This window comes from Furipterus horrens, unplaced genomic scaffold, assembly GCF_987537825.1.
Source record: "Furipterus horrens unplaced genomic scaffold, mFurHor1.1.pri manual_scaffold_12, whole genome shotgun sequence".
Classification (NCBI taxonomy): domain Eukaryota; kingdom Metazoa; phylum Chordata; class Mammalia; order Chiroptera; family Furipteridae; genus Furipterus; species Furipterus horrens.
Genome location: NW_028327182.1, coordinates 66948766 through 66964150, shown reverse-complemented (window position 1 = coordinate 66964150; position 15385 = coordinate 66948766). Strand labels below are relative to the sequence as shown.

The 15385-nt window shown below is 37.6% G+C and overlaps 1 protein-coding gene across 1 annotated transcript; it reads left to right on the top strand.

Annotated features, from left to right (window-relative positions):
* The first annotated feature begins 1710 nt into the window (after positions 1-1710).
* LIG4 (DNA ligase 4) lies at positions 1711-12400 on the top strand. The gene is made up of 2 exons (XM_090258164.1): positions 1711-1779; positions 8652-12400. The coding sequence occupies exon 2, from the start codon at positions 8680-8682 to the stop codon at positions 11413-11415; it is 2736 nt and encodes a 911-aa protein (XP_090114290.1). The 5' UTR covers positions 1711-1779; positions 8652-8679; the 3' UTR covers positions 11416-12400.
* The last annotated feature ends 2985 nt before the right edge of the window (positions 12401-15385 follow it).

Sequence of the window (15385 nt, the reverse complement as noted above, 5' to 3'; positions counted from 1 at the left end):
CCCTAGAAGTGGAAACCGGGTTCCCCCTCCTGGGCATGCGCAGAAATCGAGGCCGGAGTCACCGGAACGGTGGCCGAGATGGACAAGATTTATCGGTGCATGGTCGCAGGCACTCGCGCGATCGCGGTGGTTCTGTCTGCCGCGCGGGGGGCTCGGAGAGGTGGTATATCGCGGCCTTACGCCACGCATCCGAGCTTTGGGGACGAGAGCTCGAAGCCTACCAGATGTCTCTGCTGGACGCTGCTCTTACAAAAGAATCCGCCTTATAGGATTGTTAGGAGTAGAGGAGTATAGGAGTTCCTGTACTTCAAAGCGCTTCCATAACTTTTTCTCATTCTGTTTTCTTCTATCCCATTTCTCTCCTACTTCTGTCAAGAGTGGACCATCACGGGGGCAGATGCCGCTTTTGTGAGGTCTGAACCTTGCAAGAATTAGGGGGGCCATTTAAAGAAAAAGAATGCAAAATTATCTTTCTTTTGCAAATTTTACTAAAGTACAAGACCAAGGGGATATTGCTAGCGCCATCTCAGGGACTTGGAAGTGACCACACAGTTGTGTCCCTGAAGTTGGAGCTTTATTAGCTTCACTGTCAACACCCACCCCTACCCCCGCACTTAATTGTACTGGATTGTTTATTTACAGATGCCTGTCTCCCATCACTTGGTCATTCCCTATTCTGTGTACACAGTTTTATATATACAGAATATGTTGATTTCTGCGACCAGATCAAGAGCTCCAGAACAAAGCCAGGCTCTTAAGCTTACTGTTGTAAATAAACTAATAATCACAGCAACGCTATAAGATGCTTAATTAAAAACCCTTGATTCTCTTTGAACCAAGCATGAGCAAGGCTAAAATAATAAAATATTGGTATAAATCAACAGCTCCTGAAACATAAGGACGGAGTTTGTTTTCATTTCTCAATCCCGCATTCCTAGGGCAATTACTGTAACACAGTAGGTGCTCAATAAAGGTTTGCCTAGTAACTTTATTTTGAATCCTTCAACAGATACTACAAGAGTCCATGGCTGATTTCTGGGCATGCAGCTGTTTATGTCTGTATTATGAATTATATATTATACAATTATATATGAGTTATGTTTTATCCCTGTATTGAGACAAGAACTCACATCAAAGTTGTGCCATCATGAAAAACAAATAGTAATGGACAGCCTTAAACAATATTGCAAAAGCCAATTTTTCCATTTAAATAACAGACGTTTTGGGATGGAAGATGCCCTCTTCAACTCGCGCTTTCACAATCAGCCCTCGAGATGTGTATTGGTACCACTGTTTACAAACAAGGAACAGAACTGAGAGGCTGTCCATTGCTAATGCGTAGCCAAGCAGAAGGCTCAGGCTCTGTCATGGTCTAAGTAAGGAGTCAGTGCACGAAGAATTCTTGGGTCTTGCTCAGTGACGAAATCAACTCTCATGGGTCAACCTCTTGCAAAAAGCATCGGCTGCTCTGGGAGGCTATTAGGAGTTGTCTTTGTAGTCACACTGCTACCAAGGACCTCTCACGTCCTCCGCAGCCCTAAGAAGTGCCTGGTTCTTCCGGGACCCTTCCCAAGAGTCCCACGCCAGCGCCCGTCATTCCCGTGACGCCTTGGCTTTCCCAGTCTCCAGGTGAAACTGCGCCTGCGCGCCTCCTTTCCCTACCATCATCGTCTCCGGCGCCGTCAGTAGCTACTGCGCCTGCGCCGGGAGCAACTGGCGGAACCGGCTTTTTGGGCTTCGGGTTGAGTTTTGGTGGCGGCGCCTCAGTATTCGCGTCAGGTAGGCGGTTTGTGGGGTAGCCCAGCCCGGGAGGGGCCTCGGAGGCCATGGAGCGAGCTAGAGGTGAAGTCTGGGCAGGCGGAGGCTAGGCAAGTGTGCCCAAAGCAGGAGGGGGCCATCTCGCGTCCTCTCAGTCCAGCAACTGCTTAAAAAGTTTTTTTTTTTTTCTTATTTCTGGACGAAAAGTTTTTTAGTTCAGCCGCCCCTTGGATCCATAGGTGAGGGCTTGGGTCCACATTGGTGATCGCGCTGTATTAGAAGCTGGGTATTGGTACGGGCTCTTGAACTAGACCCCAAGCCATGAGACGTTTTGGTGGTTTTAATTAAATACATTGTGATTCCGAGAACCATCCCTTCCCCCAAATGGGTACTGTCGGGCTCGGAGAGGTAACGGAGTTTGTCCAGGGCCAGGGATTCATCCGTGTTCCATTGGAGGTTTTGTTTGGGGGCAGAGGAGAGATGTGGACCCAGTGATTTTGCAGGCGTAACCGGTGGAGTTGAAAGGAGAAACTAGGTTTGGAGGGATTACTCCATGTTTCTTTTCTTACACTTTGTCTTTCATTAACATACTGGCTCCCTCAGGCTTCAGGCTTTTTCTTACCATTGATTACTTTCTGCTGAGATTCTCCCCAAACATCACTAAGTGCTGTGAAAGATAGGGTACTGCAAACGCTTTGTCTCATAGGGAAGAAGCACATCATCTTGCCCAGGGTTGCACGAAGGAACTTTAGTTGTACCACTTTCTCTCCAATAAAATAGCTTTGAATCATCTCCCACATTAACAAGTTTGCTAGCGTGTTTTGTTGTGTAATTTCAGGACAATATAGGCAGCAGCTGAATGCGTTATAAGTCATTGCTGTGTACTAATGATAATTACCTATATTCATTCTCTTGAAAGCTTTGCTTATTATCAAAAAGTGAAGTGTCCCCCTTCTTATCTGCTTAGTGTTTTGTAAATTTTTTTAAAGTGTTGCTTGGATCAGCAAGCATTATAGTACTAAAATTGATCAATAACTTACTAAATGTTAGGTACTGTGTTAAGCCCCATAAGTAAATTATCTGATGTCAATCTTATCTTAATTTCTACAATTATTAACCCCATTTTACCCTTAAGGAACTGAATCTTAGAGAAATCAGATAGTTCCCCATATCGCATAGTGATTAAATGTTAAGAGTCCACAGTTGAACTCAGATTTATTGGACTTCAGATGCTGTTCCCTAACCACCAAACCTTGTTTTATTTTTTCACAAATTGAAAACTTCAGCTGAACTAATCCCAGAATCCAGAAAATAAAATTAGAGCACATGTAAAAAGCAGTGGAAATATTTCTTAAAAAATGATTTGAGAGAGAGAGAGAAAAAAAAAAACATTGATTTGTTGTTCCACTTATTTATGCATTCATTGGTTGATTCTTCCCAGTGTGCCCAGACTGGGAATGGAACTCGCAACGTTGGTGTATCAGGTGGACGCTCTAACCAACTGAGCTACTTAGCCGGCACAGTAGAAATCTTAATATTGTATCAAAATACATTAAGTAAAAATATTTAAGTCTATTCATGTTATACTAATTTTGGAATCCTTGTTATCTATATAGCAGTCTTACATGCATATGTATCTACACCCATAACTAGATTTCAACATTATAAAATTATCTGAGTCCTTGCCTGGGATTTGTTGAGAGAAACTGACTTTGAAACCATATAGAACCTACAGATAAATTGGAAACTGTATACCAATACTTGAACACTTAAAAATTTCTTCACATACTTTAACATATATTATGTAAATTATAAAAGTAACATTATATACCAGAATGTACTTCTGAGAGGTAGGACAGTGAACATACATAACCAGGTGGTTCATTCAGTTATGCAAATGAGATAGTGAGGGGAAACAGTTACTGTATTCAAAGATAAAAGTTTTAAGAATGTAGTCTCATGGGTTTATCTCTTGGTCTAACTGACTCAGTAGAAGTGGGATTTCCTTTGTCAGAAATTAGATTTAAAAATGTGGCTTTTTCTTCTATAGGCCAGTAAATGATTATTGTGCATCTTTCCCAGTGTAGTAATAGCTGCTGAATATTTTTAACCAAACTCAGTGTCCCCAGCCATGTGTGTGTGTGTGTGTGTGTGTGTGTGTCTGTCTGTTCCCTGGAATTCCTAGTGTGGTTTCCCAGGAACTCAACTCTAGGTATTCAGTAATTCATTCAAAAAACAAACTGTCTCCAATCACTAGTGGCACAAATTGCAACATGATTTCTGACTCCTAGAGACTGACAGTTTAGTAATTGTGGTACAGTAGTTAGCAATTCCATTTGTTGTACAAGATAATATAGCCTTGTACTGATAGTATATGTGATTGTTTTTGTTTGCTAGAGTGGGGAATTTTGTGGTTTCTCCACTATAGCAGATCCCCCCAACCCCTGTGACACTGCTCTGGCTCTCTGGGCTTTATGGGTTGTGCCAGGAGGTACCTGAAACCACAAGATAAAAACAAAGTCTCCTGGAGCACACATTTTTACTTGGAGTCTCTTTTAAAATTTAGTGTTACATAATTTAAATTATATTACAATAGTTCTGATACTTTATAGATTTAAAAGAACTTGCATGAATATTTAAAGTGCCAAAGAAATTTCATACTCCTTATGACTGCTTTAGCAAATATTCTAGACCTTAGCACAGCAAGGTACCTATTATTTTGTCTCTAACTTTAGATGATAATTCAGTGAAAAGCTCTGTGTCATGACATTTTGCTGTTTTTATTTTTGTTAAAGCACTTAGCATTTTATAATTAGTTCCCATTGTCAACACAAGAAACATCCAAACCTGTAAGAATTTTTATGAGTTTATTTAAGCCAAACTAAAAATTGCCAGGAAGCAAAACCTCAACAAACTGAGAAAATGCTGCATAAAAATGACAGTTTTGCACATTATTTTATACATTATAATAAAAAGATAAAGCATAAAAGGTTACATGAAATCCATTGGTGATAGATTAGAAAGGTGGGAGAAAGCAAAGGGGGACCTGTGGGATTGGATAAAAAGTAAAATGATAGATGCATACTTCTTTTACATAGGTGGGTACAGGACAGTTAACAGTCAACAATGTGGTAACAATAACAATGAGGATTTGTGGTCTTCCCACTGGTGCTGTAAGCGGGGATCTGGAAAAGGGGAAGTTACTTTGTTATTGCAAAGGTATGTTTACAAGGTATGTTATCCTACATTCAAAAAGACAACAGATAGGCTTAGTTAAGATGAAGATTGACCTTTTTTTTTTTTAGGGAAAAATACTGTCTTAGGACATGACTACTTGCCCTAAACTGCCTTTTGTTAAAAAGTTTTCATTTCAGACTATCGTATGTGGTTATTTTAGGTCTCTTGAGTTTGTAAGGCTACCACACAGGCCTCCTCTGAGCTTGTCAGGTTTCATACATGTCCCCTTTTCATCCACCGCATTATGTCCCCCCCCCTTTTTTTTACAGGATGTATGTATGCTCTCTTAAGGCAGTTTCATACTATAGATGCCCAGAGCACAGTGCATGGTTCATGTACAGTCAGTAAATGGTTGCGTTGGAGGAGGGGGTGGGGGGGTAATTGGCAGGGAATATAAACAAAGAGTGTACTAATGAATTTAAATTTATAAAGCTGTAGATAACTATGATAAAATATAGAGTTAAAAGAGACAGGTCAAGTGAGGATTTTGTGGGGAGGATATTTTGAATTGGTTTTTGAATTCCAGAGTGATTTGGCATAGCTAGCAGTGAAAAAGTAGAAGTAAACATAGACATAGGCTTTGTTAATCTGAAAGAAGATACCTTTTTTTGCTGGTGGCAGAGGAGGGGTGAAGGGCCCTATCTATATAGGAACTCAAACTTCCTACAAAGCCAAATTTCATTCAGTAAGCTAATGATTTGTTGAAAACATCTATTTTAAGAAGTTTATTTTTGGTACTGTGTCTGGCAGAGAAGAGAAATATAAGGAAAGACCTTACTTCAAAAGCCCAGAAATACAGTGAATTGAGCCTTATATGTTGTTATCAGTATTAGCAATCATCTTTTGCATTATGTACTAAATAAGAAATTGAATAATTAATTTCAATAGAAACTGCAATTTAGGGAGAAAAAGAATTAAAATGATTAATTTTAACATTGTAAATACATGGAATGGTACTACTGATACTTTTTTTTTTTTTTTAAGTATATTTTATTGATTATATTGTTACAATAGTTCCAATTTTTTTTCCCCTTTGCTCCCCTCCGCCCAGCACCCCCCTTCCCCAACAATCCCCTCTCCAAGTCCATGCCCATGGGTCGTACATACAAGCTCTCCCACCTCACCCTTTCATATATTCTTCTTCTTCTTTTTTTAAAATTAATTAATTAATTAGTTAAATATTAAGACCCTTTACAATCTTATAAAGGACAATGGATGAAGGTCTCGAGCTCCTCTAGCTGCTTCAAGCTGGACATGGTCGTCGTCCTACCTACCCGTGGGTCAAGAAATCCCTAATAAGAGTGGGGATGTGGAGGGGAGGGTGGCCTTCCCACAAGGGGAAGGATCGTGCAGACTCCAGGTTGGTTGGCTGTCTCTGGACAACGGCATGCTTGGTTTGACAGGCTGGCATCCTTGTTGTATTCTGGGGGCAACAGGGTTAAAGGGCATCATTTAATCCGTAACCACTAGATGACAAAAGACAGGTATTAATTTTTCAATGTCCCACATTAGGGAAAAGAAGGGCTTCTTTGGAGGAAGGTGTGCCAGGTACATCTCACCTGTCCAAAACCCTTTTGCCCATTATACTTATTTTGGACTGAGGGAAATATTTTAGGTTTCCCCCATCTCAGGCCTCTGGGCTTTTTCTGTCCAAGCCATTAGGATAGAAAAGAGAAACCAGTTTTAAAGTGAAGCCCACAGACCACCCCGTTCTTCACCAACCCAGCCACTTAGTTCAGCCAAACCATTGAGTCTCAGGAGGCAGCAATGCAGACAGGATTAAGTGAGGCCTATGCATACAGATAATCACTCAGGTAATGAGATTGTAGGCTTATGCCCTTTGAAAACAGAAAACACATGTTAATTTATGTAACATAACCCACATACAAGTCTCTAAATCTGTAGGACTGTCTTATCGGAAGGAAAATCCTTGTCCTTCTAATATTCACTGAACTTGCATTTCTATTCTTTATATTTTTATTCCCCCCCCACTAAAAAATTTTCTGTTTGTTTGTTTTTCCACTACAGTTGTCTCACTTTTTTTCCCCCTCTTGCTTCCCTGCACCCTGCCCCCCCCCACAGTCAGTCCCCACCCAGTTGTCCATGTCCATGGGTCATTCATACATGTTCTTTGACTAGACCCTTCCCCTTCTTACCCCTTCTCTCCCTCCCATCTCCCCCTTTGTTACTGTTAGTTTATTCCTTGTTTACATACCTCTGGTTCAATTTTGCTCATTTGTTTGTGTTGTTCATTAGTTTCCTGTAACAGGTGACAGCATAAGGTAATTTTCTTTTGTTGCCTGGCTTATTTCGCTAAGCATAATTCTCTCTAGTTCCAATCATGTTGTTGCAAATGGTAGAAGTTCCTTCTTTCTTTCAGTACTTATTCATTGTCATTTTCCCCCTTTGTACTCGTGTTCCTCTCTGTCTCTCTGTTTCTTCATCTTCTTAAAGCAGACCCTTTAGCATCTCTTGCAATGCTGGTTTGGTGGAGATGTATTCTTTTAGCCTTCTTTTGTCTTGGAAACTCCTTATTTCACCTTCCATTTTGAATGAAAGCCTTGCTGGGTAGAGTATTCTTGGTTGTAGGCCTTTGTTTTTCATTGCTTGGAATATTTTTTGCCATTCCCTTCTGGCTTGTAGTGTTTCTGCTGAGAAATCTGATGATAGCCTTATTGGAGCTCCCTTGTATGTTATTAGTTGTTTCTCTCTTGCTGCTTTTAGGATTCTCTCTTTGTCTTTGAATGTTGGCATTTTAATTATGATGTGTCTTGAAGTGGGCCTGTTGGGGTTCATCTTCATTGGGACCCTCTGTGCTTCCTGGACTTGCGTGACTCTTTCTCTCGTCATGTTAGGAAAGTTTTCTGTCATTAGTTTTTCAAAGAGGTTTTCTATCCCTTGCTCTTCTTCTTCTCCTTCTGGAATTCCTATGATACGGATATTATTACGTTTCATGTTGTCCTGCAGCTGTCTTAGAACCTCTTCAGTCTTGTTCAGTCTTTTTTCATTTTGTTGCATTGTCTGGGAGTTTTTGTGTAGGTTGTCCTCCAGCTCGCTGATCCGATCTTCTGCTTCCTCTAGCCTGCTTTTAATTCCTTCTACTGTGTTCTTCAGTTCAGAGATCGTATTTTTCATTTCCTCCTGGCTCTTATTGATAGCTTCTATGTCCTTTTTCATGCTCACGTAATTTTCTGTGAGTTCCTTGTAGTTTTTCTGGAGTTCTTTGAAGTTTCCGCTGAGCTCATTCAGCTTCTCCATAATCCATGTTTTGAATTCCATATCTGATAGTTCGCTCCCCTCTATTTCATTTAGCACTCTTTCTGGGGATTCTACCTTTCCTTTTGATGGGAGGTTGTTTCTCTGTCTCCCCATTTTTTTGACTCCTATTGTTTGTTGGTGCTTCTTGGAATGATCTGCACTTCCTGGATCTGCCTCTGGTCACTACTGATACTTTTGATAATAAGTATTAAATAGAATTAAGGTAAATTAGTTGATTGTTATTAAATGTAGACATTGAAAAGAGAGATTATTTGTAGCATTTATAGCACTGATCTATTTTCATTTAGCAAACATTATGAACCAGGTTTTCTATAAGGTCTTTACATTAAATATTTAGTGAATTTTATCTTAAAGTTACTCTCTTTCTGTTTTATTAGTTGAACCAGAAGATTCACCATCACTTCCATGGCTGCCTCACAAACCTCACAAACTGTTGCATCTCACGTTCCTTTTGCAGATTTATGTTCAACTTTAGAACGAATACAGAGAAGTAAAGGACGGGCAGAAAAAATCAGGCACTTCAGGGACTTTTTAGATTCTTGGAGGAAATTTCATGATGCCCTTCATAAGAACCAAAAAGATGTCACAGACTCTTTTTATCCAGCAATGAGACTTATTCTTCCTCAGCTAGAAAGAGAGAGAATGGCCTATGGGATCAAAGAAACTATGCTTGCTAAGCTTTATATTGAATTGCTCAATTTACCTAGAGAAGGAAAAGATGCTCTTAAACTTTTGAATTACAGAACACCTACTGGAACTCATGGAGATGCTGGAGACTTTGCAATGATTGCATACTTTGTGTTGAAACCAAGATGTTTACAGAAAGGAAGTTTAACCATACAGCAAGTAAATGACATTTTAGACTCTATTGCCAGCAATAATTCTTCCAAAAGAAAGGATTTAGTAAAGAAGAGTCTTCTTCAGCTTATAACTCAGAGTTCAGCACTTGAACAAAAATGGCTTATACGGATGATTGTAAAGGACTTAAAGCTTGGTGTTAGTCAACAAACTGTATTTTCTGTTTTTCATAATGATGCTGCTGAGTTACATAATGTCACCACAGATCTGGAAAAAGTCTGTAGGCAACTGCATGATCCTTCAGTAGGACTCAGTGATATTTCAATCACTTTGTTCTCCCCCTTTAAACCAATGCTAGCTGCAATAGCAGATATTGAGCGAATTGAGAAGGACATGAAAAACCAGAGTTTCTACATTGAAACCAAGCTAGATGGCGAGCGTATGCAAATGCACAAAGATGGTGATGTATATAAATACTTCTCACGAAATGGGTATAAATACACAGAACAGTTTGGTGCTTCTCCAAAGGAGGGTTCTCTCACACCATTCATTCATAATGCATTCAAAACAGATATACACATTTGTATCCTCGATGGTGAGATGATGGCCTACAATCCTAACACACAAACTTTTATGCAAAAGGGGAATAAGTTTGATATTAAAAGAATGGTAGATGATTCTGATCTACAAACTTGTTATTGTGTTTTTGATGTATTGATGGTCAATAATAAAAAGCTAGGACATGAAACCCTGAGAAAGAGGTATGAAATTCTTAGTAGTATTTTTATACCAATACCAGGTAGAATAGAAATAGTGCAAAAAACACAAGCTCATACTAATAAAGAAGTAATTGATGCTCTGAATGAAGCAATAGATAAAAGAGAAGAGGGAATCATGATAAAACATCCTCTGTCCATTTATAAGCCAGACAAAAGGGGTGAAGGATGGTTAAAAATTAAGCCAGAGTATGTAACTGGACTGATGGATGAACTGGACATCATAATTGTCGGGGGCTACTGGGGTAAAGGTTCACGGGGTGGAATGATGTCTCATTTTTTGTGTGCTGTAGCAGAGAGGCCCCCTTCTGGTGGAAATCCATCAGTGTTTCATACTCTTTGTCGTGTTGGCTCAGGTTACACCATGAAAGAACTGTATGATCTGGGTTTGAAATTGGCCAAACATTGGAAACCTTTTCATAAAAAAGCTCCACCAAGTAGTATTTTATGTGGAACAGAGAAGCCAGAAGTGTACATTGAACCTTGTAATTCTGTCATTGTTCAGATTAAAGCAACAGAGATTGTTCCCAGTGATATGTATAAAACTGGCTACACTTTGCGTTTTCCACGAATTGAAAAGATAAGAGAAGACAAAGAATGGCGTGAATGCATGACTCTGGATGACTTAGAAGAACTCCGAGGGAAAGCATCTGGAAAGCTTGCATCTAAACACTTTTGTGTCAGTGGTGATGGTGGACCACAAGAAAAAAAGCGGAAAGCTGCCCCAAAGATGAAGAAAGTTATTGGAATTATTGAGCACTTAAAAGCACCTAACCTTTCCAACATAAACAAAGTTTCCAATATATTTGAAGATGTGGAGTTTTGTGTTATGAGTGGAATAAACAGCCATCCAAAGTCGGATCTGGAGAACAGAATTGCAGAATTTGGCGGTCATATAGTACAAAATCCAGGCCCGGACACCTACTGTGTTATTGCAGGGTCTGAGAACATAAGAGTGAAAAACATAATTTCTTCAAATAGACATGATGTTGTGAAGCCTGAGTGGCTGTTAGAATGTTTTAAGACCAAAAGCTGTGTGCCATGGCAGCCTCGCTTTATGATTCATATGTGCCCATCAACAAAACAACATTTTGCTCGTGAATATGATTGTTATGGTGATAGTTACTTTGTTGATACAGATTTGAACCAACTGAAGGAAGTGTTCACAGGAATTGAAAATCCTAGTGAACAGACTCCTAAAGAAATGGCTTCTGTGATTGCTGATTTAGAATATCGATATTCCTGGGACCGCTCTCCCCTCAGTATGTTTCGACACCACACTATTTACTTGGACTTGTATACTATTATTAATGACTTGAATAGCAAAATTGAGGGAACAAGATTAGCTATTACAGCCTTAGAGCTTCAATTTCATGGAGCAAAAGTAGTTTCTTGTTTAGCTGATGGAGTATCTCATGTAATCATTGGGGAGGATCATAGTCGTGTGGCAGATTTTAAAGCTTTTCGAAGAACTCTTAGAAGAAAGTTTAAAATTCTGCAAGAAGGTTGGGTAATTGAGTCAATAGACAAATGTGAGTTACAACAGGAAAATGAATATTTGGTTTAAACCGAGCTTTTCTAGTGATGAAAGCATCTGATTTGGCCGACTCCTAACAGGCAGTAATTAGAAAATATTAAATTTTGTTTTTATCTCTTAAAAAGCTGTGCTTGAACAAAATTGATATAGGAAAGTAAGAATTTTATTGTAACTTTTGAGATAGAAAAGGTAATGGCTGAAGGCCAAGAAAAAATAGCAATGTAGTATTTGATCATTTTTATAATCAAGATGAGACAAGCAGTTTAAAGAAAATGTGTTTATATAATATCCTTATAGAAATCTAGATATTTGTGTAAGATATTTGTGTAAGACATCTAGAAGCTTAGAGTCATTGTTGACCTAAACAGGATTTTATCTAATAAAAGCATTGTAGGAAAAAAGTAGAATTGTTTAATTGGGCTTGTAAAAAATAGGTCTTTTTAAAGTGAAAGCTGAAATTCTTTTCAATGTAAAATGTAAAGTTTATATTTTTAAGGTTAAAGTCAAGCTAATGAATAAGACCTTGTTAATGATGTCATTAGCTAAATTAGGAAAAGTAGAAAGACACTTAATGGTCTAAAAGCTTAAAATTAGATCAGTTTGATTAAAAATAAAAAAAAACAAGATTTTAAAAGTCCTTTGGCCCACATTTAACTTTTTTCTAAAATAGAGCATGTTTTAAATAAAATATTCTTATGTGAATCTGTACTCTGTATAAGTGATATTCACTGAATAATTTTTCTAGATATCGTTCATTGAATAAGCGTCAAAATGGCATGTGTTGTAACCTTCATTACAGAGAAATAAATTGCTTTGACTTTTAATGTGATTTATTTATCCTTAGGTTATTTAAAGTTAGTATGTATAGTATATATTATGTCTGGATTTATATATCAAATTTTGGAATATAGCTCTTACATTTTGAAAAATATACTTTCATGATACCATTGAAATTCTTGGGATTTGATAAAATGTGTAATTTATTTGTAATTAGAAATGTTACCCAAATAGTGGAAAAATGTATGTAATTTTGTTGTTACACTTCTTAATTAAAATATTTATATACTATTAAAATAATTTCTTATGGTATATTTATTTTAAAATAATAGTTATTTCAGTCAGATGTTGTGGTATCAATTTAATTTTTGATTAATTCAAATCAGGCTCCTATTTAAGGTCATTTGTATTTCATATTCCTTAATGAGCTTTATTTTAAAATTACCTTAAAATTAATCATATATATTTTTATATCTATTGAGAAAAGTTACAATATACAGATAAGTGGGGGGAAAACTGCATGAGTTTACCACAAAATATGACATTTACTATTTTAGGTTATTGATAGTAAGGTTAGTACAAAATGTTTACATTATAGTGTAACAAATAAGTGTAAAGTAAACTAGAATGCTTTATTTGAGCAGCTTTTCTCACTTAATAATTAATTTTGAGACTATACCTATACTATTTTTAATTGCTGCACAATATTCCATTGAATGTTCTGTAATGTATCCAAGCCAGTCCATTGTTTGACTTTCAGTTTATTTCACCATGCCACCTCCCTTCTATTTCCTACTGAGCATTTGTAAAACATTTTACATAGTCTGTATACACTGGTTCTATTCATTTCTTATACATTCCTGAAGTGGAATTACTGATTCAAAGTTACATTTTTTTTTTTAGTAACTTAATAAGCATTTTGAAATCCTGGCAAAAATGCCTTTCAAGATTTTTTAAATCTCTAAATGCTGGAGATTTCAGTTTCTTAGTACTGCACCTATTCTTTATTACTCACTTCTTAGATATTCTCATCCTGTCCAATGGCTTTAAATATGCTGATAACTCCTACGATATTTTAGCCCTGATTTCTTTGCTGACCTCCAGCTTATGTATCTAATATTTCCACATGAAGTCTGATGGGCTTTTCAAGCTTAGTGTGTCTAACAATAAATATTCTTTAACAATTGTTGTTAAAAGTATTAATAAATATTATAAAATAATTTTAAATGCAAAAGAGAATAGTATAATAAACCTGCATGTGTACATGACCTTGTCTCAACAATTATCAATTAACAACCTCTATTATTTTGAAGTAATCTTAGATCACATAATTTCATCTACGAATATTTCCCATAGAACTCATATTTCTCAAACTTACCGTTTTTCCTAGTGTTCCCCCTCCTTGATTCCATTTGTTTTCATACTTTCAGGTCATAGCAGATATTGGATAGAGCTCCCAAATACATTCAGAATATGACCTTTCAGCACTATTACTGATAACCATAGTTTCCACCCATGTTACTGGACTATTTCCATACCCTAATAATGGTCCTTCTTCCTTGTGCTCTTACTCTACTGCTGTCTGTTCAGAACAAAATTTGTCTAAAGATACAAGTCAGATCATGTTAATCGCCTGGTCAAAACCACCAAAATCTCATCATTCATAACTTCCAAAGCCTTTAACATAGTCTATTAGACACAACCCTGCATCATCTGTCAGCTCTCTGACTTCATTTCCTACCAGTTACCCTCTACCCCTTGTTCACCACACTAGTCATACAGGTTTGTTTTCTTTTCCTTTGAACAGTGTTCAGACCTCGTATTTTCCTTAACCCGCCCCCCCTGCCACTGTGTTATAAAATTACTTCCTACCATTAGACTACTATAAATTCTTTAAATGAAGACATTTGGTTTATGTAGTTCACTGTTGTACTATTTATAGAAAATCCTTTGAAGTAGACTGAAAAACCTATTTTGCTCTTATTCTCCAATGCCATGGTTTCTTGTCACAAAGCAGGATGAGCTATTTACTGTTCAAGAACTCCTCCACCCTTTTTTGCATCACTGATGAGTTTTTTGCATCCTGAAAGAGTTCATTCATGTCTCAGCATGATGGTACCTTCTTGGAAAGTCAGGTGGTTGGACTAGGTGTTTCATTCATATTTATGTACTTGCCTGGAATCAGAGTTAACAAGGCTACTTGGACCCTTGAGATCTTTACTTTTGGGGAAATAGGTTGAGTTTAGCTTTAAAACATCTGATATGGAATTCTTTCAGCACTAGAGCTATTCTATAAACAATTGCCACTATTTAATTGCAACCAATGTATATTAAGTTCTTATTCTCTTTGATAATCATTTGGGTAAAAAGATAAATAAGGCAGGGCTCTGCTCTCAAAGAACTCACAGTGTACCAAAAGGTAAAGATAACTGAAATACAATCCTAGTTAAAGAAATAATGGATTGTCCCAAAAGCCATATGGTATGGAAAAAAGAGTGCAAGCTTTAGAATCAAGTCATCCCGGGCCTCACTCCCAGTTTTATCCAAGTATCGGTATATTTTGAGCAAAAATGGAAACAATACCCATCTTACCTAGAATGTTTAGACAGAATGAAAATAGCTGGCGCATACATTAGAAAGGACTCTCCAGCTTTTTTTCCCCCAAGGATATATTTATTGATTTTTAGAGTGAGAAAGAAAGAAATACATTCATCAGTTTTGCCCCCGACTGAGGATCGAACCCACAGTGTAGGTGTGTGCCCTGACTGGGATAGAACCCACAGCTTTTTGGTGCACATTTTGACACTCCAACCAACTGAACCACCGTTCTGGGAGGGCTCTCCAGCTTTAATCTGCTGTTCTTACCTAGACCTCTCCCATGGGGTTAATAAGTGAGTGAAATCTGGAAAAATAAGTGGACTTTCATCCATCATAGTGGTATGGAAGGCTTTTCCTGGCAGAGGGAAGATAAATTGTAAGTAAAAACATGGAGTGTAAGAAAGTGTGGGAGGATATTTGTAAAATATTCAGATCTAGGTGTGAGGGGTAGATATATGTAAATAGATTAGGATAGACTTTAAAAGATCTTAAGAAGTGTCATGTTACAAAATATGGGTTGTATCTGGAGCTCAAGAAAAGTGCACTGAAGAACTTGGAGCAAGATATTTTAGGCTTCTAAGTATTTTCTTGATTTTTCCTATCTTCAGTCAAGCTGATGTAGCAA